Here is a 27230-nt window from a genome sequence, read left to right on the forward strand (position 1 = left end):
GTTCGACGCAGGTGAGCGTCGTTGGGGGAAACTAGGTAACAGTCAGTATGGCTCAAGAGGTTTAGACGAAGAGCAAGCCCAGAAACATGCCATTGCAAACTTCATGAAAAGCCTCTTTCAGTTCCAGTAAGCCTTTCCAGACATGTATCCCCTGAGGAGCCGTTGGATTTTTGTGCATTTTCCCGAGGGCATCTATCGTGCATACAAGGAGATCAATACGTTCATCCCCAACTGGAATCCGTCGAGGAGCTTCTCGGAAGACTTTCCAGACCGCAGTCCGGAACCTTGAATAAAAACCAGACGCTGTGCCAGCTTCGGTGTTGAGGTTGCGAGGGGCATGTTTCTACCATAGCTCGTCTAATCTATGAGCGAGCTTCTGCGCCTTGTCGTCAAGCTGTTGCTCCTTCGGAGTTTGGTCTGATCCAGCTCCAGACCAACTTCCACTAGGCTCTGGTTCCTTTTGGTCATCAGCTTCATCAGCAGCTTGATCTTGGGTGCTGTCTTCAGTATTCAGAGCTCGATTGAATTCATCGATTATGTCGAGGTGTAACTTGTCCACTTCGTCGTCGGCTACCAGTTCTTCTAGGTCGATACTATATTGTGATGCTTTGAGGGTTTCCATGATGTTCGTTTGCTTGTTGAATGATATTTCCATCAGGGATGATGAATACTGAACTTGACTCGAGCGTTATTGAATGGCTATCAAACTCGGAACAATAATGCGAATTACCCAAAACAGATGTAATTGTGAGCTTGACAGGTGAGCAAAGCAAGGCGAGGTCTATCAGTTGGGAGCTTCCTTCGACGTTTGTGCAGTTGCTGGCTCACCACCTACCTACCTACCTGCCTACCTAAGTACCTACCTACCTTACTTGCGGACCCAAAATAATTAGGCAAGGTAGGTAAGTTAGCAGGAGCCGTGACCGCCCGTGCTATAAATAGCTGGGAGCTCTGTAAATTGATTCATTCTCCTACTTATTGAGATAAAAAATCCACGTTTTTCAGAGGCCGAGGTTGGTGTGGTGGGCTTTTCCCTTCTTCATTATCTAGATACCTACGCAACTAAGCCTCCGATCTCTTCTTCTGATAAACGAATAGGTAATACATATGCCATCATGAGGAGTACACGAGATACAGTTGACGTCTCACTTCGTTTTCCCACCTCCTACTTGGCCTTGGGCAGATCTCCCTTCTTGGGCGCACTTCCACTTCCGCTGGATCCCCCCTTTGAGATCTCCTCTCCAGCACCCTTGGTCTTGATCGTTTTCTCATCACCCATGGGTGTGCTAAGCTCTTGGTTCGCACCACTCGCGTTCAGGGCGTCTTCTCCCTCTCGACCCTTGGATTTGGTCCTCTCCCTGGTCTTGTCGGCAGCTTCCTCAGGTCGTGTCGTGTTAGGGTCAAAGGCGATGTCTGCGTGCTCGGAAGCAACTTGATCGTCCGTTCCTGACTTTGTGTTCTCATTCACAACTGGGCGCAGTGATTCTCGTTCCTGATCGTGCTTATACGGCATTTGCAAGCGTGTTGTTGTGTGAATAGGGCGGATAGTGGTTGCAGTTGTGCGGAGGATATTGCGGAAGAGAGACATGGCGATAGATGTGGGTTTCTGGTAGGAATTGAGCTTAAAGTGATGTTATAGGTAATCTGTGTAGTCTTCTGAAGCAATTGAAAAATGAATTTGACAAGTTCTGGGCTTCCAATGTAGCTCAAATTGGAGTGATGTTAATTCAACTACGTCATTAAGCATCATCATACTCTAAGCGATCTCAGTCGTCATGATTTGTTTGTACTCACCTTAGGTTGACTAACCTACACCATGCCTAGGCGATTATCGTGCAGTGAAATCACATGGGGGGTTTTTAATACTCGTAGCTGAAATTGACATATAATTACGGGTCAAAGAATGATGAAGCAAATGGTGTCGGGAATTCTTCATCATGACTATAACAGGGCTGGAGCACTCGCTCCGGGTAACCAGGGTGCTTTGTCCATGATGAGATATGATTTGTTCAGGTAGCAGAGGGTAGATAGAGGTTGACATCGAGTCTGCTGCAACCCATCTCATCTAAAATATCCATCTGATCGGTAGTTGAACGATCATGACTGCCGTCAAGGTAGGATCCATAACGCAAGGATTAGAAGTCAGTTGACTTGCCGAATTTCGTTTGCACAGAGAACAACAACGAAATAAAGTTATTGTCTGAAACGAGATCGCCATCTGACCCTCGTCGACAGAAGGATCGTGTCTTCTGATCAAATAATACGAATATACTCCGTAACTCAGGAAAAACAGCATCTCCCCGTATTATTTCACAGTTTCGACCTGCAGATTGACTTTTCATAGTGGGGCATACAGAAGAAGAAAGACTGTGAGATATCGTCGAGAATTAGGCTTGCGCAACTTGCTCAATTATGCGCACCAGGCTATTTAAACTGACCATTGCGATTCAGTTAAATCCTTGTTTTTCCAAATCTAGAACACAAACGTATGATCTTGACAAAAAAGAAAGAAAAAAATACCCGCACCGCCGATACGCAAGGACGAAACTAGGCAAACTAAACACCAAATTGTCGTGAGAACTGTAGACCTTGGCAGGCGGCGTTGCGCCTCAGTTGTTAGATCACCGGCAAGTAGGATAAATGGCACCACGATGGGAGGATTAGACTCCTGCTAAATGCCATTCAGCCGGAAAAAAGAGGCATCATATCGGAGAAGTGATTCTTTGTCTATACCAATATTCGATATAAAATGCTTCTTGGCCGGCCGCGGCACTGCCCAAGAGGCGTTTTCCAAGCCACTAACGTCTTGGAGCGTTGTTCTAGAACAATTTAATTTTGTTTTCATAGAAGCAACAACTACATAAGCTAGATAAGAATACAAAGAAGCCAGTGCTACACGTGGTTTATCAAACGGAGTCCGTTTGCTGAGGCGATGGGATTGACTGTAATAGGAGTCAAAAGGAGACAGTTCGAGTTGACGTTTGGAGAAATGCCTGGGGATCAACCCTGCTGAAGGTTTGATAGGAGGGAGGAGTTGTCTATCGCCCTAAGCGAGTATCAGCTTCCTCCGAGTTCATGCAGTGGATTTGAAATTACTCCATCTCTAGGTTTGGACTTGATACCTACGGAGTAGGTAGGTAGGTATGCAATCATGACAAAGACTTCAGCGAACTAACACGAAAGACTTTGAACACGGCTACGGCGTCAAAGAATAGGAGGATCAGCAAACATGGGTCGGCTTCTGGAACGGTATCAGGGACAGGGACCGGGGCAGCAGATGAACGTCTTCGGCAGCCTTGTGCCTGTGATGACGTTCACAGGCTGGAACATACAGTACATGTAGCATCCATCCATACCTAACTTTGCAAGTACCGCCGAGGTTATAGGATTTGAAACACGGTTGAGGCACCTCCCATCTCTGTGCACCCGGCACCTCAGCACCTATCCGCCCGTTAACTAGCTCCCAGGGGATCTTTTGAATGCTGATGCGGCTGCTCCAAAATGTGGTTGGCTGGCCTGCTGCATCAAAGAGGCGGCGCCGTTGGAAGCTGGAGCAGGGACCCGAGATGGTGGTACAGGTACAACAACTAACTACCTGTTGGTGCTAGAGCTGCTTCTTTGCTTTTTTCTTAGGTCGGTGTAATTGGCAGCCCGTTGCGTTGTGCCCACCGTCCAACACGATCCAGTACCTTGGCAAGGGATCGGTGTAAGTGAGATATGTGCAATTTGCAACTACGCACCACCATATTGCGATACTGCAGAACGCATTATCTCTGACCTGTAAAAGCTTCCAGGCAGCTGTCAGCTCCCCTATATCAGTGCCTCTCTATGAGCAGTGAGTAAGTGAAAGATACGTCAGTCCTAACATGGCAAACAAAGCCGGTCTATGTGCATCGGAACGCGGCAGGCCAAACTAGCCCCGGTTTGGCTGCTTCGTTGTTAAGTCATGAGGGACGCCACAATGTCCCTTTACACGACAGGTCACCAGTGGCCGACTACGGGCATCTCCGTCGCTTATCTGCACATGAACGGCGTTTGCAGAATCCAAATCCAACTCATAACCGAAGGGCTCATGCATATGTAGCGGTACTGGACCGTCTCTGTGTTATTAGCATGTGACCCGAAAGAAGCCTTCCAGAACGACGTTAGGGTCACACAAGCATAAACCAGTGGAGGCCTGTTTGTGAAGCAAACATACAGGAGTCGCTCTCGTTCATGCAGGGGCCCGTCCTCCAAATGAGATCTGAGAATGCATCATCAATGATCAAAGGCCTAACTGGCTGGATAGTTGCAGTAGAGAGTTGTCGTTTCTGGTTGGTTGGCTAATAGGTAGTGATGCTAAATGACCCTGTCAACCTTGCGACCAACAAGAGCTATTACTCCACGTCTCCGTCTCCGTCTCTGTCTCCATCAATCCCTAACAGAGAACGCAGTTTGATCGTCGTGTGTCAGCTTCTACCCTTGTCTTTTCGTACCTGGCCGTCCGTCCGGCCTTTGTCGGGTTTTCTACTGTTGCGCCCCCCCATATTGGTTTACGCCACGAAGCATCAAGAGCTCAAACATTGGAGACGATCACTAGCAGCAGAGTGCTATGTATTGAGTCCAGGCGAAAAGGGGAATGCGTCTCCGGTGAACCTAGGCATCCCGTAAATCCGAGGTTGAAATTTGAGCTGAGGCGGAGCAGATCTTTGCTCAGCTGGCCAATTGCGATTATTTCAAGGGCCAATACCGTGCCGATATGAGCCATGATCGGAGTTTTGAGTTCTGCAATAGAAACATGAAATCCGAGAGGTTGAACGTGTGAATACCATATCCGGCTTCCTCAATAAAGCATTAATATCCAACAAGATTAAAACAGAACCGGCCCATTGGCCAATAAGCGACAAAGGTCACAGTTGGTTGGTTGCTGAGCACTTGTAAGGCCGCCAAGTCAACATTAGCATCCAGTCTCGACATGTAGATCGTGAGCACAGCTTCAGTGAGTACTGTACTCATTAGGGGACTCTCACACGCCCGGCAGCTGATTCGCCTCGGCGATTAAGGTCAGAAATGTTCTGCATCGTGAAGCACATGCCGAAAGGTACTTGGGATGCGACTAACAGCATGCGTATCTTCCATCTTGTGTCGACGGGGCACGAAATGGTCTGGTCTTGTTAGTCAAGTTGTCAAGCTGATCAGTGGTTAGACTGGTTTCCGCCACGCGCCGCCTATCCACAAGCACTACCCCTTCGGACACGCCGAACAAGAGGGGAGGTAATCAGTTGGTCAGTAATGTACTGTAATGTTATGTTACGGATTTACGGATGAACATGCAAGGTGGTAGTAAGCGGTAACCGTAGAGAGGGAAACATGCCGGATGTGTGTGGCTTCCTGAAACAATGAAAATTATATGATTATGAAACTGGGTGTTTCTACGGAGTACTTGTCAATAGAAAGAAAGGAGATGAATGTGGTGATGATCTTTGGTGGTATAGTGCACCTTTAGCATAGTTACATTGCAGGTCAACGATGCTGCACCTAGGGACGCAGGACGTTTCTCTGCATCTTGGGCTCTTTTTGAACGAAGTGGAACCAGGGTAGGTCGTACATACGGGCCCCTGTCATGTTTGGCTGGCTCTCTTACAAGAGTCAGGACCCTTGTCATGGTCTGGGGCCAGATGAACGAACTCAACTCTGAGCCAGCTGAGCACGAAAATGGGAATAGCGAGAGAGAGACAAACTCACCCATGCAAGGCAATGCGACGACGGCATCTTGTGTGATGTGAGATGATTAAGATAGAGTTGGGAGAGAGAAGGAGACGGAAGGCTGCTTTCACATGAGTTGTGGAATATCTCAACATAAGGCTAGAAAGTAGAGATTGACAACTTCAAACATCATTTCCAAGCAGCCTCAGCAGTCTAGCCAATTTCAATCACACGGTTTCTAATAAATGGTAAAGTAAAGTCATACCATGACATTTCTCTAGTTATTCTTCAATTCTCATGCCATTATATCCCACAAGCCGAGCCAAAAAGCCATTCCATCCCATGCTAACAAACAACCAGGAGCTTCTTTCTGACTGGACTGCCACGGGCCACTATCGTTGGTCGGTTATTTAGCCCACACTTGGTTCTGTGTACCGTAATGGCAATTGTCGGTTCTGGTACTTTGCAGTACACGACTCTGTCCTACTACCTAGTCATAGCAAACATCGTCTGCAAGTTATACCTCCTAGCACACATGAAGGCATCCACCAAGTCGAGTCAAGTCGAATCCTCCGTCTTACACCAGACGACAGGAATTCCTCTTCTGGAGTCAACTCGACGCCATCTGTTGATAAGCTACCTGACTAGCATCTTGGCTTGGGAAACACCCCCTGTTTCCCCGTTGATCAACCAGATATACATATATATGTCAAAGAGTCGGGCAGAGCTAATGTCTGACAAGCGAGCAGAAAACCGAAAATCACTGCTCTTCTGGACGTGGCTTTCTGACCTCTTTCGTGCTGTTGCTCCGGCTCTTAGCTTTTTCATTATTCTAGACCCCTGCCAACGGATGCAGTTGTCCGTGCTCTCTTACATTGGATTGCAAGGGAACTAGTAGAGATACCATACCTATGTATCCGTACAGACAACAGACGACTTGAGTTTGCAAGAAGGACGGAATTGAATAGGCACAGACCATGAATTACTTTCGGCCGTGTCGAATTGCACTCCCGCTTCTACATACAAGTAAGGAGTTGCTTGTACTGGTACGGCTCGTCAGGGACGGGAGCCGACATGTACGCCCTGAAAGCTCAGAGTGGCATCACTAGTTGATTAGTTCTTCGTTTGACGATGTGGCTCTCCTGTGATGTTTCCATATCTGCAGTAGGTACGATTCGTTGTTGATTCGACAACTTGTAGATTAATGTGCAGCATCAGGTCAACACCTTTCAAACACAGGGACCCCCCCGTCCCCCTCTCCCTTTTAGCACAGCTGCTCGCTACCGCTACTGCTACCGCTGCCGTGACCTACCTGTACCTCACTGAGCTACGACACCCTTGATTAATAGGGTGCTGGCTCCTCCCACCTACTAAGGAGGTAAACTTAGTGCCGAGACCCTCCATTTCCATTTGTTCCATTGACTCTTCTTCTTCCTCCCTGGAATATCCATACATACTCTCAAACTTGCACTTAGTCAAAGGCCTTTACCGCTAGGTGTCTTATCGCCATTTATTGCCCATATTAGACCATTGCCCTTCCGCTATTGCCGCTGTTCTCCATCTTTCTTGTATTTTCACAAGCAGTACGGAGTACCTACATTTTCTTCTCCATTTCCTACGAGTCTAGTCTGCTAGGCAACTCAGCTAGAACTAGAGCACTTTGACATCCCACGTCTCGAAACGCCTCCACAAGCCCCCTCTTCACCGGGCCTCCTTTTCTCCCCCTCAAAAGACCATCTTCTCTCCCCTCTCTCTTCCCCAAGAAAGTCGGTCCAAAGTCGCACGCCGTCCCCTTGACCTCCCGCCGCCACCGACCTCCGAACGACGTCTCATCCCCCCCAAAAAAGATCGAAGCTGGACTGAATTGCACTACAAGAAAAATCCGATTCTCGCCTCCCCTGCTTTACGCTGTCCGCTAAAGTCCAGACCCTGCTCTGTCCGCGTCCCGATTCGATTCGACTTCACAAGCGCCCGGCCAGTCCAAACCCAGCCAAGCCAAGCCTCATCTTGCTTCGCTGACTTTTGAGCTGCATTTGCTTCTGCTGCTGTACCCCTGCGACTTTGATCCTTTTGCCATCATCATCGTCGTCGTCGTCGTCGTCGTCGTCGCTATCAGCATCATCGAACTTGCTGCCATCAATACATCCTCTGTCTCGAACCGAATTTTGATTTCCACGATTTACACCGCAAGATAGAGTGCCCTGCGAGATACTACCACGGCGCTCCGACTCCACCCCCGATCCATTCCTTAGATTCAAGACTCAGCATGGGACTTTGCTATCTTTCACGATAATTCAACGTTGTCCAACATATCGATCCCCTCGCGATGGGCAATGGCCAAGGAAAGCCCGTCGACCTGAACGGCGAAGGTACGTCAAGGAGCTCAGCTCAGAAGCTTCTTTGTATCCGTTTCTGTTGTCGTTCCCCTCAAATCTATGTCGCCATTGGTTTATCTGGGATTCCCGTCATCCTGCATGCCATTTGCTGTCTTTCAGCCGCATGTTACTTGGCGTCATCTTGTCTCCCACGTGTATCATGCAACCTCTATACACGCTCTTCACGAACCAGTTTCTCTGTTTTTTTTTTTTTTTTTTTTTTTTTTTTTTTTGCTCTCGCAGCTTTACATACTCCTGCTCCTTAATTTTGTGACATTGTGATTGGTGAGTGGTGCTGACAGCTTTTTAGTGAACTTGAATCATTTCCGCCTGTTGCGAGTCGTCGGTCGAGGTGCCTTTGGAAAGGTGCGAATTGTTGAGCGGAAGGACACGAACTTGTCCTTTGCCCTCAAATATATCCGTAAAGATGAAGGCAAGTTCAGGGCGCTCCCTACAGATTATACGCTTGGCTTTGGACCCGAGATCTTGGTCCATGTACCACTTCCATCGGTGGCAATAATCAATCTGATGGAATCTTTTATCATTTCTGTGACACAATGCTAATCCTTTTCTACCTCGCAGTCGTACGATCCGAAAGCGTGCGAAACATCATCCGCGAACGTCGAATGCTGGAATATGTTAACCATCCCTTCATTTGCAACTTGAGATACAGCTTTCAAGATATTGAGTACATGTACGCCCTCCTATAATCTGCACCATCTAGTGCTAGCTCACATTCGATAACAGGTATCTGGTGGTTGATCTAATGACTGGCGGAGATTTGCGGTTTCATATTTCGAGAAAGACCTTTACCGAAGAGGCTGTTAGATTCTGGATTGCCGAGCTTGGATGTGCTTTGCGATATGTGCACAGCCAAAATATCATCCATCGAGATATCAAGCCCGACAATGTCCTTCTTGATGCGGATGGCCATGTCCATTTAACAGATTTTGTAAGCTCTTCTTACCTTCAAATGCAACTAACACTAACGAAAACAGAACGTCGCTTCCGACGTCGTTCCAGGAAGGACACTTACTAGCAAGTCCGGCACATTGGCTTATCTTGCACCTGAAGTTTACGCTGGCAAAGGATACGATGTGCGGGCAGATTGGTGGTCCTTAGGTGTTCTCTTCTACGAGTGTATCTACAACAAGGTAAGCTTGTTAAACTGCGCCACTCATTTATACGTCTTTTCTCATTTGATATAGCGCCCGTTCGAAGGGGGCTCCGAAGGATCTCTTAGTCAACAGATCCAGGCCGCTTCTCCCAAATACCCCGTCACGCAGCCGCCTGTATCCCTCGCTTGCCTCTACGCAATCGGCTCCGCGCTCGACCCGAACCGCGAAACTCGGATGGGCTCAACATGGGAGAGCTTCACGCAAAACGAATTCTTCAAGTGTTTTGATTTCGAGCTACTCGAGCTTAAGAGAATCGAGCCCATATTTGTTCCTTCGTCCGAGAAGACTAATTTCGATGCCACATACGACCTCGAAGAGTTGCTATTAGAGGAGGCTCCACTCGAAGCCCGTGCGAGACGCCAGAAACCACGAGAGCGTCTAAAGGACGATGCAACTGAGAAAGAGATCAGGGAAGACGAGCTGTATCGCATGATTGAGACAGATTTCAAGCCATTCGATTATACAGTGGCTGCTTATAAACGGTATGACCTCCTAGACTGGCTGCTATGAGATCGATTTGCTAACTTGAACAGAATCACTGAGGGTACTGGTGTCAATCCAGAAGGGCATCCCGACTCGGACAACGCTCCTCAAGCGATCACAACGGATGAAGCAACGCCTATGCCCGCAGTCAATGGAGGTTATCAGTCATCACCTCTTAACCCAAGTACCAGCAATGAAAGCCGACAGGGACGCCCTGTACGCCCTGCTCCGCCACCTCCACTGCAGAATGACTTCCGAGCTCGCCATGTCCCGATTGTTGCCGGCCAACGGATGACAAGTCCTACTGGTGGCGTACAAGTAACTCTCGATGGCAGCGGTAGTTGGTCTGAACTAGCTCGCCAGGATGCAACCTTGCCTACAGATGCTAACAATATTGGCGACGGCAAGAATGAAGGCTCCGGCGGTATGTTTGGATTTCTCAAGGGCAAGAAGGGTCGCACAAATAGCCCCAAGCCGAAAGAAAGGGGTGTATTGGGCAAAGAAGGCGCACGAGTTGTCATCGGATAGAGGACGATCGAGGCTCACAGCAGGTGTTTTGCGTCTCAAAGTCGACCGACAAACAGCCAGTCGACGAATTACACGCCAACGCCGAGAGTTATCGGCCTCAATCCTCCGAAGAGTCTGCACCAAGGAATTGATCATCCAACAATCCCTGCAGTACCAGCCTGCTTAATCCTGCATGCACTGGCACCGCGTTTCCTGGTCACTGTTCAACCGCCGCACTCGAGCATGTATTTCGATCCAGATACGGCAGTAGTAGCAGCGCAAGGACGATGAGAAACGGCCTCTACTTCATTCATTACGGCGTTCGGTCATGTTTTACGGCTAGACGCCCTTTCCGTCTCTAGTTATAGGGGGCAACGCATCAGAGAAACGAACGCTCATTTGTAACAACGCGATACGAACCAAGTAAATCACCAACAGGAAGGGGGAGCTTAGCGTTTGCAGGGGCACTTCATTGATTTGAACCTACAACGACTGGCGGATGTTTCACTCGCAAGGGCGTCTTTCTCTCCGTGAGGGTGACATCGCGACGGGATATAATCATATCTTTACACACATTATTCATACTAACGGCATTTTCACAAATGTCTGGTCGGAAGAGAAGGATCATACACAACTGGACTGGGGCGGGTTTGGAGGCAATTTAGGGGAGGAGGGGGCACTACCACAAGATGTCCGGTATTGATGGTTAACTTGTTTATTATTGTGAGCATATTTGGAATAATACCCCATTACACATTAGACTTTGATATTGACCTGCTTATTCGCCTGATTCATGCAGTTCTAAAGAAACGCCTTCAAACACTAAGAAATCCTTGACCCTTGACTACTTGGGTATGAGGATTCGGGAATGCGCCGGAAGTAAATGATCTTCTTGGTTCATGACTCATGGCATGAACTAGCCCAGAGGTTGGTCTTCTTCAAGGCAGGAAAATGAAATCCGGAGCGACTGGAGGGTATACTCAGAGTGATGAACACGGAGGTGTTTGAGACAGTATCACTGTGGGTGCGATGGCAAACAATGAATGATTCCTTCCATGACTGTTGACATGCGTAGTTTTAAGGGTGAATGGTATGAGTATGGAGGGACGATCGGCGGGTTTCAAAGGTTTCTAATGGGATATCTGCTGTCCGGAGGACATGTCTCCATGTTCATCTGGTTGACTTCATGAATGGTTGTCGTATATCCTGAGAAGGAGCTTATCAACCGGATGTTTCCATACTGCTTACCTATGCAACAAAGGGCCAAGAGTACTCGGAGCTTCCTACACTGACAACGGAGTTTATTAGGGGTGATCACAAAGGCGCTTAGACACGACAGGTGATGTCTTGTACAGCATGTTTTTGGTTGGCAGATGGAAGTGGAACTTGTGTTTCTTGTCCGATAGACACTATGATGGTGAGCTGGTATATGAATGAAGACGGTATTTTAAAAGAGCGACTGCTTGGCATCTACTAAAATGCAGTTTTCTTGTCGAATTATACCTGGGAGAAAAGCGAGGCCTCATACCTAAGCCGTGATCCTCCTTTTCAGTGGGCAGCAAGGCATTTTCAGGCCCCTAGAAACGGCACAGGACTTGTGAAGTATGTCTCAAGGTCTCTAAATTGATAATTGTCCTCCAGGATTGGTATTCCATTCGCACGCTGGAGCGTATGTAGCTGAGCGGGCCCTAACAGTGGCCCTGCGATGTGGAACCAATATACTTGACATTCATGTGCGATATAAGCCAGATCGTAATCGAAACTATACGGTATATTGAGTTTTATATAACGCTAGACCAATAAATAGTGCTTGGTATAATTGATGTAAGTGTAACAAACGTTCATTAATGCCATGAATTCCACCTAGCCTCGGCCTGCAAGGCTCATATCTTGTTGTAACCGAGAGAGAATAACTCGGCCCTCGAAGAGTCTCTTAACACTGTTTCCGCCTTGAGATTGGTAATATTCTTCGTTTTGGTCCTTGCCCCTGTTTCTGAAAGCACTCCCTCGTCAGGCGATGTCGGACTCGGCAGCTGTCCATTGTTCTTGAACAAGGGTACAAAGTATCGTCTATCAGGCACTGTATTCTGCCCTTTGGAATTTCTCAGGGCCACCGGAGGCGGCTGATTTGTTTTTGAAATTGACGGTGGTGAACGAGAGAAGGTCGCCTTTTCAGGGGGTGGGCGGAATGTGGTTGAGTCCCGGGGTTGCATCACATCGTGGAGAAGTTCCATACCAAGAGTACTCATGGTACAGACGGAAGATGTACGATCCCGGGGGTTACCGGATGACTTGGACCCCCCAATAGCTGGTGGCTCATGGGTAGGGACAGGCGGCAGCGGACCTTGAGGAGGAGGATTCTGCGGAGGGGGCAGCAATGGAGGGTTCCTTCGTAGAGGACTCTGCTTCGGAGAAATCTGGGACGAAGAGTATTGAAGAATAGGAGTCTCAGGCAAAAAGTTCTCCGAAAGAGGTGTAATTGGCAATCGAGGTGACGACAGAGGTGTCTTTGCAAGCCGCGTTGTTGACTTCGTATTTTCAACCCCCAACATTTGGGCAGCCTTTGACGGTATAGTAGGCAGCTGGATCGCTTGGGCTGAAGCCCTACTCGTTTGAGTGGCAGCTGCGGTGTCTCCGAGAGATCTCTGAGAGTATGCAGAGTCTGCATACGGGACCGATACTCGATGGTTGAACGTCTGACGCCATGAAGTGTGAGCCGAGGTCTTTGTTCCTGATGTCTCAGTACCTGGACGTAAAGGTTCCTCATCAACTATACTTTTTTTGTTTTTCCCTTGAGGAACAAGGCATTTCTTGAGGACGAGAACACCGAAAAATATTGCAAAGCAAATGATAATTCCGCCAGCAACAGTGCCTCCCACAATTGTACCTTTATTGGCACCACTCCTCGCATAGTCTCTTGCGTAATTGTCCTGCGAAGTCTCTTTGTTCCTTTGGTCCAGGCTTGTAAAGCTTCTAAGGGCGTGAGATACCAGTGACTCGGTATTTTCCTTGCTCAACACCGGAGGCCCTGTTACTACTGGCATCGCCGACGCATACCGGGTGGTCAAGACCACAAATAGAAATACCGGGAGTCGTATCGGAGAGTTCATATGCATGCTTTTCGTTCGTGTGGTCGATATGCTTCGGGGCCATTCTGAATTCGTCGTGAACCATGGGGTTCATCGGTCTATAAACGCTTGGGCAGGACGTCTCATCCCCAAGGATCTTCCTTTACAATGTTGAAAGCAATTGCAAGAATAACATCATCCTGACTTATGTGGCAAAGAGAAGAGCTCATGGCAGAGCTCGCCATGAAAGGCCATATCGAGGTGCTTTGTTATCATATTGTATTGGGACTCCGTCGCTCGCATCGTTTCGGGGAATCGGTCCTCCATATGACTATCTATTCGACCGGGCCAAGTATAGAACATTGTTTCGTGTCTCGATCGGTCTCGTTCAACAAAGAGTACAGGTCCTTAGGCATGAGGAAAACAAAGAATGGCTACGGTTACGGTCTCGTATGCATTGACCTCTGAGCATTTTGTAAGACCAACGGGGCCTCGTGTCTCTTTCTTTGACAGCAAAAATAGACGTAGGACAAGAGTCCCTTCAACAGTTGTTTTCGGCAGAAGTGACAAAGCAGCAGCATCGACGAATTTAAGGCTACGGTATCACAGATATGCAGGGCGATGGCGTTGAGATAAGGTTACAGAGCAACTGGCTTCAACTGATATGCGGCCGTTTGTTCTGTAATGCGGATAGTGTGTTTCTTGGATCTCCGGACTGATAAACCCGTATATACACAGCCAGACACAGGTCATGATTGGGGAACCTGGTTATCTAATCTTCAGCCTTGAGAACCTTTGAGAAGCGACGAGGGTCAACAGCCACGTAGGATTGCAGAGATGACTCGCATTGGTACGTGCTAGAGATAACACATAAGTTAAAAGTCTCGAGGACCCCGGACTTTGTGTATCCAACTTTCCGAGCATACCGTATCTAGATCCCAAACAAGCTCGGCTGAGAAGACGAGCGCTGGCTCTGAGATGAGATGAGAAGCCTGGCAGTGGTGAAGGAGTCTCCAGCATGGCATGGGCTCCAAGCAAGACCTCCGGACAGCAACCTCACCGGTGATGCTCGTGCAGTTCGATGAGATGAGCGCATCATGGTCCAACTCGCCTCCGTTGGCAACCCCTGCCTGATGATCGCAACCTTAACCGCCAAGGGCAGCCGAGCAGCATGCCTCATGAGATAGGAGATAACATGGCCTCGTCCGTCCGGAGTGTTGCACTCGCACACAATGCTCCTCCGTGGACCCCCAACTCGAACTGCGACCCCCACCTGCAGGCAAAGCAATATTCAAAGTTGATTCCCAGGTCTATTCCCACCGGATGCAAGGAAGCCAGAAACCGGTCCCGAGCGCTCAAAACAGTGAATCTGCACCGAGGCGGCACTGGCACTGGCACTCATCATCCCTCAAATTTGACTGTCTCTGTTGATAAGTGGTTCTCAGGGATTTGACCGAAGCTAGAGAACTGTCATGCCGGTAGCAACTAACGTAGCAAATGGCTCACGACAGGCCTGGTGGCCTACTTTCCTTGCTGGTTTCTGCCGCTCGAGTGCGTCTCACATGTTGATTTGCGGGCTAGGGTACTGTTGCGGGCGTTGGAGAATGGCGCTGAGAGATCTGATCGGTCAACCCACTCCTAATGTCTGGGGACACAAGCAGGCATGACATATTAATATCTGTCTCTATCTCTGGCCCACACCGCTATAGTGGGGCGACACTCCGGGCTCACTCTCGTGCGAGATCCGCTCGAGACTCTCTGACTGAGTCTACAGATCGTGTTACCCATCAAATGAGCCACTTGATTTGTTCCTTCACTGCCACCGGGTTTCCCTTTGAAGGTCCTCCGGCCCTGTTCTCCCTGATCACCACTTCCCAGTCTGCCAGGCTGAACGGCGTGTGGGGAAAGGATATATGCATAGAGCTTTGTTTCCCGCTGTCGTTGCTGATGAGAAGTGAAGTTGCATCGACTCAACACATGCTTTCTTTCATGCTAGGAAGCGGAGAACTGCCCAGAATCTCGAGCGTTATAGATAAGCGATTCAGGCTTGACGGAAACCTATTCCCGCATGACTCTCCATCATAATACCATCTTTCTTGGGGACTTGAGGCGACGTTGGGGGCTAAGGTAACCAGTTTGACCATTTGATTAAGGTGAACACTTTATCAACGATCATTTTGCTGGAATTGCTTGCCCTTGTTGGCTATGTCTGTTATTCCTGTGCTATCCAAGCACTTGAACTTGTTTACTGAACCGAGTGGTCGATATCAACTGAGGCGGGCGTCGTCCAGCCTCCAGACTCCAGTATGTATTCTGTAGCGAACAGCCTTTCAAGCCTTTGGATCTTTGTTTTGCCGGATGTCGATAATACCTATTGATTGTTTGAGCAATAGGCTAAAGATCGAACCCACACTTTCATGGATGACTAGGATGGTCAAGCCGCTGACACCATGCTCGGTCGTTTAGTGCAGTATTTGAATCATTTGCGGGCGCAACGCTTACACGAGCCTCTCACAGCCGAGTGGTTGCAAGCCATCAACAGGAACGAGGCACTGAAAGTGACAAGGGTTCCCGTTCGTCCATGTTTCCCGGGCCGAGGAGGATAGAATTCGTTTTCGGTGTTATTATTTGATCTCATTCAAATTGAACATGTACTAGGTATCAGAGTTAAATTTGCTGGCAATGGCGAGAAGTCTCCGGGCGCAATCGCGATGTAGGTTTTGGAGAATCACTATGCCCATGCAGCTCATGTTAATCGCGTTCCTGGCTGCGGTGTTATACGATGATAGACACCGCAAAGACGAGATTCTGCACATGCTCTGTCAACGACCAGCTTTGACTTGCACTCGTCTATCAAAGGTATATCATCAGTCTAGACTCTGAGTGTCTTGGTGATGACGATGGAAAATACCGGAACAACCATACCTGCTGCCCAAGTACCACTAGCAAGGTACCCCTAACCCTCCTAGCTCGCCCGTCAACATCCCTGCCGGCTCGTGGGTAGTAAGTGGGGGTTGATGCAAGTGCTCTCGCTATGTGTACGTGTGTGAGACAGAGAGTTTGAGTATGAGTGTGGATGTGTTGCGCTCCACCAACTTCAATACTTCCACTAAATGCTGTTGTCTCGAACCGTCCAACGTCGTCGTGCAGCTCACCGGGATTTACACATGCGGCTAAAATAAGCATCTGTATGTAGCCAGGGATTGCTTTTGCCTGCTGCTGCCGGCTAATGCATGCTTTGAATATTTGATTCTTCTAATGAAAATTGAATAGCTTGTTGGTGAAGTTCCCAAAAGACACAAGCTGGCCAAAGTCAATATCAAGCCCTGTCAATTCAAATCTGTCCAAGGGAAGAATAAGAATTTAGGTGCCCGATACCCTGTCTTTCGGAGCATCCATGAATGAACCTCAAACTTAGTATCCGTAGATTGGTACCTAAATCTTGTACTTTGACTTGCGAGGACTGTCTGGTGCTTGTTTGGTAACACGATACGAAGTCTAGCCAGGTCCCCAGAGTTCTCCGCCAACAAATGGTGGTACAGCGCATCTAGACGTATGCTCCAATTCCCCATCCCCCCAGCTCCGTATTCCCCGAATCTACTCGTTCGTGTGTTGCTCGATGCCCATGTTTCCAGAACGAAGTCTCAAATAGGTGGTTCGGAGCCGCAATTGCGACGAACCACCTCGTCCAATGAGCGTCTGGATAGGCACACCGACGGCATGTGTTATTGAAGAGCCTCTGGTCTTGTCTTTTTAGTTGGCAGCCACCACGGGAGAATTAACGTCGTGCGGTTCATCCTTTCCTCACTTGTGAAGGTACATCTCCAGAAGCCGAGGTGACAGCCCCAAAACCAGAGTATTAATTTGTTTCGCTGCGACGGGTGTACAGGCCCATGAACTTGGTCTGTATCGAGCAACCAGCGACCAGGTACCCTGAAAATCCTCTTGCTGGGCTGAATTGTATGTATGTGGCGGCTGGTAGTATGGCTCCGCCATCTAAATCTGCCAGGGCGACCCCTAGCCCAAGCTCACGCACGGTCGTGGGTCTGTCTTGATGAAGCGTTCCAAATTCATTCAACTTTCAAGCTCTCTCATTCCCCGATATTCAATATCCATTTCTGAAGTTGCCTCAATGAAGGAAGAGATGCAGAGAGCGGTGCGGTAAATTGCCACAGACGCGAACGCCAGTATGGACAAATCTAGCAATGTTCAGACTCCACTAAGCCATCATCCGAAGTCGTGCAGATGCCTCGGTACCAGATATGTTTCAACTTGCATACTACATCTTACCAGTGAGTGACAGACGCGATACTATAGGATGGCTCAAATCGTGGTGACTTCCATGTAGTGATATCGAAAATCAACATGAACGAACCAAATCCCTAGCAGGTAATGCCGAAACACAGCTTAGAAACGGGCGTCATGACTCGGCTTTCAAACTGGTGTTTTGGTCAAGAAGAGTAACAAATACATGTAGACAAGCGATATCCGGCTGTTGAGGGTTGACTCTGACCAGTCCGGATTCAGGCAAGCGTAGGCTGCCATGCGTGCGAGAACGGCCGGGTTGTGTGCTTGAGGCGGTTAACGGAACTTCGAGCAGGCACATGCCATGTACACTGCAGAACGACACCAAAGTATAGATCGCGCTTTGGTCGATAGTCTATCCGCTTGGCTGGGTGTTATTTGGTACAGCCAGTAGAGCAGAGCAGATCAGTATTTGGATCTTGGAAATTCAAGGCCCATTGGGTCGGACGTGCCTAGCGCCCCTTGACCATTGACACGGCTGAAGAGCAAGCTTCTCGATTCTTGACGCACTGGACAAGCCCAACATCGTGGGTCCTAAAAGTTGGCGGTGTTTGCCCGAGCAAGAATAATTGTTGTCCACTCATGGTTCCGGGGTTCGTCAGCTATACTGTATGTATATTTGAGCTGGTGATCAACCATGCTGAGTTGTTGGTGGCTAAACTTGAGGTCTCGTGAGATGATTCTCTCTTTCTCGTCTTATTTCCACAAGAAAAACAAATAGAATCGAGGCAAGACAAGAGAGCTAGGTAGGTTCCTCTCCAAGCGTTGGAACCTGCCTGAGCCTTGATGTTTTGGAACGCACTATCCCATCTGGCTGCGAAACGCATCCGCATTCGCATCCGCAGTCGGAGGAGGTTGAGGTATGAGGGAAAAACAAAGAAGGAAGTCCCGCCGAGCTCGCGGCGACAGATTTTCAGGATCACGACAAAAGTGCGGAGTAGGTGCAACAGGAATTGTCATTAATTAATTGATAAATAAGAAAGATGAGATGAGTTTGATAAGTGTCTGAAAATCCCAAATAATTCCCTCCAAGGAAGCATAATATGGTCTTTCGAGGTATTCAGCCAAGACGTCGACAGTTGACACAATGAATAACTTACATACATACACACAATGTCATTGCCTGGGGGGTTGGACAAAAGCAAAGTCCTGAATGCTCGTCCCTGCTGCATGTGGCGTTCCCGCGACCACTTTCCGTGGCATACGTACATGTAGAAAATGGGCCTGGACCCTTGAAATCTGAAGCAGTCGTCAACAATCGGCGGCCATGGCTCCCTGGGCTCCGTAGTTGATCGATGGGCCACATGTAAGGTATCCTCTGGAGGGGACGTGGAGGTCCGGTTATAGGAATCGGCAGCGCGTTAGTGTATATAGGTATACCCACAGGTGGGCGGGTTTTTAAACTTGAATCGATTGGATTGGACCTAATGCGATTGCGGCTTTCCTTCCCTTGACTTCTCATTGAGTGACTCTTCCAACGCATCGAGTTCAGCCGTCGCGGGAGCAAAGTAGCAGGCTCATCTTTGTGGATTCGGGCCTAAGTGCTGTGGCGGGATCCGCTGTGATGGGTACAGTACCTGTCGAGACGATGAAGGGCTTGGCGAATACCCGTCATCCTCATCCTCGTCCTCGTCTAGTCTAATTCTGGTTTCTTTCTGGTCGGGGGTCGATGTGCGATAGATGCGCTCTCTGCTGAGACTGGCAGTAGTAACGTGGGGCACTAACGATTGATTACCCTCTGTACGGAAATAAACGAGCCAGTCATTTCTGTTCCTTCTGTCTTCCTTCTCTCCATCGGTTCGATGAATATTACCCTTTTGTAAACCTCAAGATCCTACCTATTTGACTCGACTCGACTCGACAAACCTAAACTCAACTCAACTCTCAAAACCCTCCGCATCCCTCCCCCCCTCCCCCTCTACATCTAAGTTTTTGGCTTCTCATCCTTCCACCAGTCAAGGTCCTTTTCATTCGACGGTACAAGTATACCTATCCTTACTGGCATCAGCACTTATAGTGCGGAGTACATACATCATCAACTCGAAGGTGCCTACTGTACCTAGGTAACGTACGTACGTTCTCATCTTCGATCGTTTCTCTGCACCTACACCAAACACCAACACCTAACCCCTTCAATCGCTCTGGGCTTTCTCCTCCGGTAGACAGCGCCCGCTCACCCGCTCCTCACTGACGCCGGGTGCCCACTGAAGTCCCCGGAGCATCCCCCAAAAACAAGCACCCCACCCGCCCCGAACCTGGTGCATCCCAGTCGGTCTGAGGTGGCCGCTTTTGGGTGTGGTGAGTTGGTTGCCCTGATCTCAGCGAGGTTGGATTTCTTGCTCAGGGCCCTACCGCTCTCAGCTATAGCTACAGCTGCAGCTGCAGCTAGGTTCTGTAACTTACAGTGCCATCCACCCCATACATGCTCGCTGTAAATTATTGAGCGGCATCTGGACTGCAAGCAGCTGCAGCAGTGCAACCCACACCCGAACCTTCTCACACCCTCCCACTAAAGCTACTACGTGGGGGGCCCTTCTCTTCGTCACCTCAGCCTCTCGCTCACCCTCACTCATACTCTCTTCTCTCTTTCATAGCCCGTTCAGCCCTCGCTCCACCACAAGCCGGCCAATATTTCCTCCATGAGCACATCTGTCTCAATCGCAACCTCAAGTCCTGTTCTAACAATGAACCCAACAATAACAGAGCACGACTTTCGTTTTCCAAGAAGGCCAAGTGCATGGCCTGGCGCTGCTATTCACAACGCTCACACTCAGCGCAGCGGCAACTCGAACCGTATCCCAAACTCTCGTGACGCTTCGGCCAGCTTCAAGGAGCACAAGACCGATATGGCCACCACATATTCCCTTGCCCGGCAGGGACTGGGCGGCAGCGCCCTTTTCCCATTTCTCCAGAATGGCTTGGCCGACTCCGATCGCAGTATCGACAGAATGCAGCAGGATGATCCGCTTGCGACTCAGGTCTGGAAATTCTTCGCGAGGACCAAGCACCAGCTCCCTAGCCAGCACCGCATGGAGAATCTGACTTGGCGTATGATGGCTCTCAACATACGCAGGCACAAGGAAGAGCAGCAGCAGAGGCAAGACGAGGCGGATGCTCGAAGAAAAAAGAACATGGACGCCAACAGCCGGTATGTAAATCACCTCTTATTCCTACAACGTCATTTATGCTTCGAATCGCGTTCTTACATTTGATCCATGACGTGCTAACAAGGGCTCTCAGGCTTGGACGCCCAATGATGCAAAGCTCTCCCAGCGGCATTGCCCAACTGAGAAAGTCTTCTGAAAACAATCTGGCTCAACCTGATGCCATGAATCTTGACGACTTCATTTTTTCTGACAATTCTGGCTCGCCTATCAACTTTGCGTCTCCTGAAGGCGATAAAATGGTTGACGATAGGTCGGGCAGCTCAATGGCGTCGGCCATCCCAATCAAATCCCGCAAGGAACCATCTCTCCAGAATTTTGTCCCACAGTCGGTCCCCGTCCAGCCAGCTCACCAGGCTGCTCAGGGTAGCGAATTCAACTATGTCAACCGACATCTTCGAAAAACGAGCATCGATGATCGCAGGGTGAGTAACTCTCATTGCCCCTCCTCTTTGTGTGACCAGCAGCGCATATTGCCATTCGTCCGTCGCAAACCTCCAAATTTGTCGTTACTTTCTTTATTTTACATGTGACAGCACGCTTATTTCGCGCTCAAATGCTAACCTACACAACCAGACTCGAAAGCGACCTGCTAATTTCTCCCCCCAAGTCCCAGCTGTCAACAGCACTGCCGCGCAGAATGACCTGGATCTTGATTCAGAGTTGCATGACTATTCCCTAGACCAGCCCAACCAGGCCGGCATCCCTCAGCAGTCTAATGGCAGTAATGTTCCCTTCAACCTCGATACTTTTATGGAAAATGACTCCATGGTCAACAATGGAAATTTCCAGCAGAACTTCTCATTTTCTCCTTCGACATCACCTATGATACCCCATGGTCCCTTTTCTGGCATGTACCACAATTCATCTGTCCCTTCAGCATCTATGAGCAGCAACAACAACAACAACAACAATAGCGACTTTTATTCGCCACCAGCGTCTGCGTACCCCTCGAATGTCTCGACTCCTCATCCTGTGCCAGAGCAGGAAGGGTTCTATTTTGGATCTCAAGATGCGCGAGCGCAGCGTCCACAGGGTTTTCAGCAGAGCATTGGCAGTATGCTTAGCCAACAGTTCATGTATGGTGGCTCGAACGGCAACAGCGGCAGCACTATGTTCTCTGCTCCAGGCACTGCATCGGAGTCAATGTCAGCATATAGCACTGCCCCCAGCTCATTTGGGCATATCGACCCTTCTCAGGTGTTCCAGAGTGAACAAGCTGTCACTTCACCAACGATTCAGATGCCGCAAGATAACATGTTTTCTTTTGGAGCCGACTCCGATGATGAGGACAACAACGCATTTGCTGATCGTAATGTTTCAATGCAAAAGGATATGTCTTCATCACTTGACGAGTCAGGAGCGATGGGCTGGGATGCCAGCCTACCAGGCCAGTTCAGCACCCAAGCAGCTCGTTTCCCCGGCGGACCTACTCGCAAGCAGGTGATGATTGGAGGAACAACAACTGATTTTGTCGACAATAACGGAGACTGGGAATCGAACGGCCTTGAGCGATCCCAGTCACAGTCTTTCAGAGGAGGAAACCTCAGAAGACAGCATCCTAAATTACCGCGAAATGCATCTACGCCAGTTCACTTTGGCGGACAGCAGAATGGTTTTGAGCAGCTTGCACAGTCGATGCAAAGCTCTCCTTCTGGTGATGGAAACGGGACCATGTCAGGATTCTCATCTGTGGCTCCAAGCAGACCATCTTCGCCTCCCATGTCAAAGCAGGGCTCAACCACCAACTTGCAGTCAGCTGCCGGTAACGGGAACGACGGAAATGCTCCGACCACGTGTACGAACTGTTTCACCCAGACAACGCCTTTATGGAGGCGAAACCCTGAAGGTCAGCCACTGTGTAACGCCTGTGGTCTTTTCCTGAAGTTGCACGGCGTGGTGAGGCCGTTGAGTTTGAAGACGGACGTTATCAAGAAGCGAAACCGTGGTTCCGGGACCAATGTACCTGTTGGTGGGAGCAGTACGAGGTCTAAGAAGACGGCGAGTGCCCTGAACTCTCGCAAAAACTCGACCTTGTCGATGTCCACTGCGACAGCAAATAGCACCAAACCAAACAGCAACAACCCGACGCCCAAAGTAACGACACCACCTGCTACTAGTCAACCCGCTAGCAGTAAGGATATCGATAGCCCAGTAAGTGGTACTACATCGGGTGCCAACACCGCTGGAAGCACTCCAAACAGCCATTTTGCTGGTCCAGGACCCTCTTCCGGTGCTGTGGGTGGTAAAGGGGTTGTCCCCATCGCGGCTGCGCCCCCAAAGACTAGCCCTGGACCTGGTGCCTCATCAATGTCGATGCAGCGTCCCGCCACTGCTTCTTCAAAACGGCAACGCCGCCACAGTAAGAGCATTGGAGGAGATGTGCCAGTGTCGATGGATATCGACAGTCCCGATTCAACCAGCTCTATTGACGGCCCGCGTCCCTTTGGCTCCTCAGCTGGACTCTCGAGCTTGCCTGGTGGCATGTCCGCCAGTAGCTTCAACTTGAACCAGCGACCCAGTACGCTAGGGTCGGCTACCGGCATGATCAGCATGTCTGGTGGGCAAACGAGCTCGTTGATTGGTAGCTCTGCCGGTCCTCAGGAATGGGAATGGCTGACGATGAGTCTGTGATCGCAACAGCACAGAATCAAATAGCTTTGATAATAATGATGGAGATTTTGGGAACTTCACCTTGAACGACGGTACAAATTTTGCGAACGATGCGCTTGGACGAAATGGGGCATGATTTCAGGGCGTTTTAGATGGTGGCGTTTTCTATGAGACTTGATCATATGACGGATTGATACCTTACTTGGATACTTGCGGCGGATCGTACCGCTACCGATGTTGCTGGAGTTATATGGGAGGGAATGGCCTTTGATATGTGGTTATTACTGGGTAATCATGCACATGCCGAAACCTGCATGTTGTCAAGAAATGGCGCAGTTGTCACGACAATTTTCCAATATCCCGACGTCTCCTTATAGATCTGACGATTGGCCGAGGGTTTCCAATTTTTATTATTATTTTATAGATGGCCTGGAAACAAGCGAATGGGAGGGTTTCTGATGGTGCAAATTTGATGGATGGGACAGGATTTCGCAACGAACACACCCTCTGAAAGAGGTTTGATGATACCACTCAAGTCTATTATATACTTCTTGTTCATTCTCTCACAAATCCTTTCTTCCTTGCTTGCCCTCGTACGATAAATCAATGGAACCCTCCCAATAGGTTTGAGAATGCTTGGGACCAGCTCCACGAGAAAACAGATCGAGCGTCTCGAGTCTTAACTGCATGTCCTTGTGACTTCGATTCCCGAGTCAATAGATACTTAAGTGGCCAGTGTCATGTTAGGTTGGTTGGCATATGTGGTTAACATAAAGGCGAACATGCTCTCACAAAACGGTCTTGTCAAGTCAAAATTAGTTGCTCGTTAGGTCGCAGAACCAATACGAAGGTATTGCCATTTCTATCTTCGGAATGCCCCTGGCCTCATACCTGCCAAAGCCAGGAGGGAAACTATTCTCAAAACATACATACATAACCTTAACTATCGTAGGCTGGACTGCCTGACAACTCGCAGGCTTCATACCAGCAGACCGTGCATACAAAAACCTGGTCCGTATAGAACTCCTGCCTGCCGAAAATGAATAACACAAAAACAGAGCTGCAGAACTTGCAGTGTCGAATACAGTATCAGAAGTGATAATACAGCAGCATCGAAGAAGAAAAGTACCAGGGGTCAAGTACCAACAAAGACATCAAGAATCCCCATAACGGTATGCATGTCACACCCTGAGACTCGGAATTAAGGGCCTGGGGCAACCTGCTCGTATCACATCAGAGGAGGGCTGTTCCCTTGCTGACAAAACCTCGCCAGCCAACCACGCTCTGAGGAGTTTGGGGCTCGTCCTAGAACATCGTCCCAAACGTCTCATCAGTGGGAATGCGCTTTCTGGGGCTTCCGCCTTCTTCCGTTGCGGGTTTGCGATGTCTGAACGTGAATCCGACGAAGAGACTCTTGCTCATTTGGTCTTCACGCTCAGCCATTGTCTCGAGAGCTTGTTGTTTGTCATGAACCTCCTTGTACTTGGCCATATCAGCCTCGTTGGTGAAATCATCGAAATAGCCCGCATCAGTTTCCGAGTCCAGCTCTGGTACAAAGGGCGCACGAGTTTGTCGCAAAACATCCCATTCAACTTCAGCAAAGTAGTGGTGAGCATATATATCTTTGATATTCGAGAAGCGTCTTGTGCGAGAGTTGATGCATCTAAGGGATAATCAGTCAGCTTCAGTTCGCCATGACCAGACATCAAGAGTGTGCAGTTCACTCACGTGCAAATGAAATTCCAAGTTCTGTTACTCAGGAAGTAGTTGGGGTCCTCCCATACAGGTCTCTTCAGCACCTCCTTCCAGTGCTTCAGGTTACGCCACGTCTCATCCGGGGTGGCGCCCGCGAAAGGAGGAAATCCAGTGAGTGCCTCGAACAGCATGCAACCCAGACTCCAATAATCCACTGTGAAGTCATATTCCTCCCCTCTAAGGACCTCTGGGGCCATGTAGTCAGGCGATCCCACAATGGATTTGGCGTAGTTGACATCATTCTCGCGCATTGTCCGGTAGCTCTCTCGGCGTTCGGCCACAGTTCGCTGATCCATGGGCTTGCCGAAGGGAACTGCGCTTTCGGATGCTTTTTCCAACTTGATACGCATTGACTCGATCTTGGACGGGGCGAGCACACCTGCAGCAAGACCGAAGTCGGTCAACTTGATGTGTCCTGTAGAATCGACAAGGAAGTTCTCTGGCTTGAGATCTCGATGGATGTAACCGAGTTGGTGCAGGGCGTCAACGGAACAGAACATCTCGGCGATATAGAAACGGGCATGGCGGTTGGATAACACACCGGTGTTGTTAAGCAGGGTGCGGAAGTCGCCGCCAGGCACATATTCCATGGCCAGATAAATACTCTTTTCATCCTGGAAAGAGTAGAGGAGCCTAACGAGCCACTCGCTTTGGGCGGTGGTCAGAATATCTCTCTCCGTCAAAACATGGCGAACTTCGTCGAGCTTGAACAGCAACTTCTTGCTCATTACTTTGAGGGCACAGACCTCACGGGTGTCTTTCTTTTGAGCCAAGAAAACCTGGCCATACCCGCCTTGACCAACTTGTGTCAAAATCTGGAAGTCACCATGTCGAAGTCGAACTCGACGCTTGCGCAAGTTGGCGCGTTCTCGTCCTGTGTACTTGGTCCACATTTGGTTGTGAGTCTGTTCATCAGTCTCTGGGGGCGGAGGGTATTCGTTCTTGAAGGCTGCCAGTCGATTTTGTCTTGATCCAACATAGGTAAGGAGGTCGAAGTAATAGTCAAGAAAGTCTAACAAATTATTAGAGACCAATCAATAAGATGCCCTTCATAATCGACGGGTTTGGAGGATGCCTACAAAGCTGAGTAACATTGACGAGCCGCTTAACGTTGGGCTTCTGAAGAATCTCGCGCTCTTCGGGTGTCAGGCCTCGGGCGGTGTTGAATTTCTTCGTCGCAGGTGTGTTTGGTCGCTCTCTGTGCTCATAGTGTTGTTGACGAGTGACAGCAGCATGGCTATGTTGGTGGGGAGAATCGGTGCCAGCCAATCGAGAAGTAGGAGGTGTGTTCTCCTGGCCCTGTTTCTTTTGGGGGCTTGCAGGCCGTGTCTTGTGGACGACGCTTTCATCGACATTGACGTTGGACTCGTCGAGGGGCTGAACCTTGGTCTTGCCAGGTGATAGCGGGGTTACAACGCTTTGAGGGCGGCCCAACTTGAGGGGTGGCTCCATGACAGGAGGATTGAGTGTCAGGGCACTTTCGAATGCAGACGGGAGGTCGTGTGAGCCAGGAGGGTTGGTCTTCTTGCTCGGGCTGCCTTGAGGTGTGCTCGCGGGGTTGAGGAAGTTGTCCACCCTGGTGGATGGCGTAGCAGGTCGCGAACTGCCATTTTCGCTGGCCGGGTTCTTTTCTTTCCCTCCGGGAAAGAAACTGGACATGAAGCTCGCCATGGCTGCTTGTCTTCTTCCGGATATGTCTGCTTAATTGAGCGAGGGAATGTTGAAGAAGAAGAAGGTTCGGTACTGCAGTATATGTATGGTGGGGATGTTTAGTTGTCGCGATGTGAGCTGGAGTTGGAGTCGAGGGGTAGACTAGCGGGTGGACTCTGTTTTGTTTAGCTTGGGCTTGGACAGGCGGGCGAGTGGGGAAGAGATAAGAATAACAATCAACACTGAAATGGCAGTGGAAGTGAAGTCCGAGAAAGAAGAAGACTTGTATAGATGCTGTAAAAGCGAATTTACTGATGGTGATTGAGCTTGACGGAATTTCAAGTCAAATGGAAGCTGAGCCCGAATAAGGGAAAGAAACTGGAGAGGACAGGTCCGAATGGCAAGAACCTGGGTGCTCGATGAAGATCGATCAACAACTTACAAGCA

The 27230-nt window shown here is 49.3% G+C and overlaps 11 protein-coding genes across 19 annotated transcripts; 5 read left to right on the forward strand and 6 right to left on the reverse strand.

The window, feature by feature from the left end:
- Positions 1-343: 343 nt before the first annotated feature.
- On the reverse strand, positions 344-622 carry FVEG_14973 (hypothetical protein; the record flags this gene model as incomplete). Its single annotated transcript, XM_018904030.1, has 1 exon — positions 344-622. One exon carries the CDS (start codon positions 620-622, stop codon positions 344-346), a length of 279 nt encoding a protein of 92 aa, XP_018745212.1.
- A 543-nt stretch (positions 623-1165) lies between these two features.
- Positions 1166-1588, reverse strand: FVEG_02038 (hypothetical protein; the record flags this gene model as incomplete). The annotated part of the gene is made up of 1 exon (XM_018889130.1): positions 1166-1588. The coding sequence occupies one exon, from the start codon at positions 1586-1588 to the stop codon at positions 1166-1168; it is 423 nt and encodes a 140-aa protein (XP_018745211.1).
- A 1641-nt stretch (positions 1589-3229) lies between these two features.
- Positions 3230-4084, forward strand: FVEG_02037 (hypothetical protein; the record flags this gene model as incomplete). Its single annotated transcript, XM_018889129.1, has 5 exons — positions 3230-3304; positions 3461-3578; positions 3634-3706; positions 3795-3835; positions 3981-4084. The coding sequence occupies 5 exons, from the start codon at positions 3230-3232 to the stop codon at positions 4082-4084; spliced, it is 411 nt and encodes a 136-aa protein (XP_018745210.1).
- A 3005-nt stretch (positions 4085-7089) lies between these two features.
- FVEG_02036 (AGC/YANK protein kinase) lies at positions 7090-11943 on the forward strand. 6 transcript variants are annotated; one of them, XM_018889125.1, is made up of 9 exons: positions 7142-8054; positions 8371-8493; positions 8643-8754; positions 8808-9012; positions 9059-9214; positions 9269-9720; positions 9772-10951; positions 11028-11248; positions 11304-11943. In XM_018889125.1, the coding sequence occupies exons 1-7, from the start codon at positions 8012-8014 to the stop codon at positions 10247-10249; spliced, it is 1569 nt and encodes a 522-aa protein (XP_018745206.1). In that variant the 5' UTR covers positions 7142-8011; the 3' UTR covers positions 10250-10951; positions 11028-11248; positions 11304-11943. The 6 variants fall into 6 exon arrangements, with proteins under 6 accessions (XP_018745205.1, XP_018745204.1, XP_018745206.1 ...); XM_018889124.1 differs by having other exon boundaries at positions 7090-8054; positions 11028-11943; XM_018889123.1 differs by having other exon boundaries at positions 7090-8054; positions 9772-11943.
- A 168-nt stretch (positions 11944-12111) lies between these two features.
- FVEG_02035 (hypothetical protein) lies at positions 12112-13344 on the reverse strand (the record flags this gene model as incomplete). The annotated part of the gene is made up of 1 exon (XM_018889122.1): positions 12112-13344. One exon carries the CDS (start codon positions 13342-13344, stop codon positions 12112-12114), a length of 1233 nt encoding a protein of 410 aa, XP_018745203.1.
- A 392-nt stretch (positions 13345-13736) lies between these two features.
- On the reverse strand, positions 13737-13877 carry FVEG_02034 (hypothetical protein; the record flags this gene model as incomplete). Its single annotated transcript, XM_018889121.1, has 1 exon — positions 13737-13877. One exon carries the CDS (start codon positions 13875-13877, stop codon positions 13737-13739), a length of 141 nt encoding a protein of 46 aa, XP_018745202.1.
- A 442-nt stretch (positions 13878-14319) lies between these two features.
- Positions 14320-14430, forward strand: FVEG_14972 (hypothetical protein; the record flags this gene model as incomplete). The annotated part of the gene is made up of 1 exon (XM_018904029.1): positions 14320-14430. One exon carries the CDS (start codon positions 14320-14322, stop codon positions 14428-14430), a length of 111 nt encoding a protein of 36 aa, XP_018745201.1.
- Positions 14431-14937: 507 nt separating this feature from the next.
- On the forward strand, positions 14938-15381 carry FVEG_14971 (hypothetical protein; the record flags this gene model as incomplete). The annotated part of the gene is made up of 1 exon (XM_018904028.1): positions 14938-15381. The coding sequence occupies one exon, from the start codon at positions 14938-14940 to the stop codon at positions 15379-15381; it is 444 nt and encodes a 147-aa protein (XP_018745200.1).
- A 1046-nt stretch (positions 15382-16427) lies between these two features.
- On the reverse strand, positions 16428-19153 carry FVEG_14970 (hypothetical protein). Of its 2 annotated transcripts, none has more exons than XM_018904027.1 (2): positions 18706-19153; positions 16428-18649 (listed from the first exon to the last, which is right to left on the reverse strand). In XM_018904027.1, exons 1-2 carry the CDS (start codon positions 19082-19084, stop codon positions 18561-18563), a joined length of 468 nt encoding a protein of 155 aa, XP_018745199.1. In that variant the 5' UTR covers positions 19085-19153; the 3' UTR covers positions 16428-18560. The 2 variants fall into 2 exon arrangements, with proteins under 2 accessions (XP_018745199.1, XP_018745198.1); XM_018904026.1 differs by having other exon boundaries at positions 18702-19153.
- On the forward strand, positions 19041-24438 carry FVEG_02033 (nitrogen regulatory protein areA). Of its 3 annotated transcripts, XM_018889119.1 has the most exons (4): positions 19041-19669; positions 20305-20749; positions 20842-21190; positions 21342-24438. In XM_018889119.1, the coding sequence occupies exons 2-4, from the start codon at positions 20448-20450 to the stop codon at positions 23397-23399; spliced, it is 2709 nt and encodes a 902-aa protein (XP_018745196.1). In that variant the 5' UTR covers positions 19041-19669; positions 20305-20447; the 3' UTR covers positions 23400-24438. The 3 variants fall into 3 exon arrangements, with proteins under 3 accessions (XP_018745196.1, XP_018745195.1, XP_018745197.1); XM_018889118.1 differs by lacking the exon at positions 19041-19669 and having other exon boundaries at positions 19899-20749; XM_018889120.1 differs by lacking the exon at positions 19041-19669 and having other exon boundaries at positions 20023-21190.
- Positions 24197-27191, reverse strand: FVEG_02032 (AGC/NDR/NDR-UNCLASSIFIED protein kinase). Its single transcript, XM_018889117.1, has 3 exons — positions 26213-27191; positions 25107-26145; positions 24197-25041 (listed from the first exon to the last, which is right to left on the reverse strand). The coding sequence occupies exons 1-3, from the start codon at positions 26802-26804 to the stop codon at positions 24684-24686; spliced, it is 1989 nt and encodes a 662-aa protein (XP_018745194.1). The 5' UTR covers positions 26805-27191; the 3' UTR covers positions 24197-24683.
- Between the last annotated feature and the right edge of the window lie 39 nt (positions 27192-27230).

Source organism: Fusarium verticillioides, chromosome 6 (assembly GCF_000149555.1).
Source record: "Fusarium verticillioides 7600 chromosome 6, whole genome shotgun sequence".
NCBI classification, from domain to species: domain Eukaryota; kingdom Fungi; phylum Ascomycota; class Sordariomycetes; order Hypocreales; family Nectriaceae; genus Fusarium; species Fusarium verticillioides.

Bases quoted from the DNA above. Each gene is read 5' to 3' on its own strand.
- FVEG_02032 (XM_018889117.1), bottom strand. From the start codon at position 26,804: ATGGCGAGCTTCATGTCCAGTTTCTTTCCCGGAGGGAAAGAAAAGAAC. The intron at 26,146-26,212 runs GTAGGCATCCTC...ATAATTTGTTAG, and splicing joins CGTCAATGTTACTCAGCTTT to ACTTTCTTGACTATTACTTC. The intron at 25,042-25,106 runs GTGAGTGAACTG...ATTATCCCTTAG, and splicing joins ACTTGGAATTTCATTTGCAC to ATGCATCAACTCTCGCACAA.
- FVEG_02033 (XM_018889118.1), top strand. From the start codon at position 20,241: ATGAGCACATCTGTCTCAATCGCAACCTCAAGTCCTGTTCTAACAATG. The intron at 20,750-20,841 runs GTATGTAAATCA...AAGGGCTCTCAG, and splicing joins AACATGGACGCCAACAGCCG to GCTTGGACGCCCAATGATGC. The intron at 21,191-21,341 runs GTGAGTAACTCT...CTACACAACCAG, and splicing joins CGAGCATCGATGATCGCAGG to ACTCGAAAGCGACCTGCTAA.
- FVEG_02036 (XM_018889123.1), top strand. From the start codon at position 8,012: ATGGGCAATGGCCAAGGAAAGCCCGTCGACCTGAACGGCGAAG. The intron at 8,494-8,642 runs GCAAGTTCAGGG...TCTACCTCGCAG, and splicing joins ATATATCCGTAAAGATGAAG to TCGTACGATCCGAAAGCGTG. The intron at 9,721-9,771 runs GTATGACCTCCT...TAACTTGAACAG, and splicing joins ACAGTGGCTGCTTATAAACG to AATCACTGAGGGTACTGGTG.
- FVEG_14970 (XM_018904027.1), bottom strand. From the start codon at position 19,084: ATGCGTTGGAAGAGTCACTCAATGAGAAGTCAAGGGAAGGAAAGCCGC. The intron at 18,650-18,705 runs GTATGTAAGTTA...ATACCTCGAAAG, and splicing joins GGCAATGACATTGTGTGTAT to ACCATATTATGCTTCCTTGG.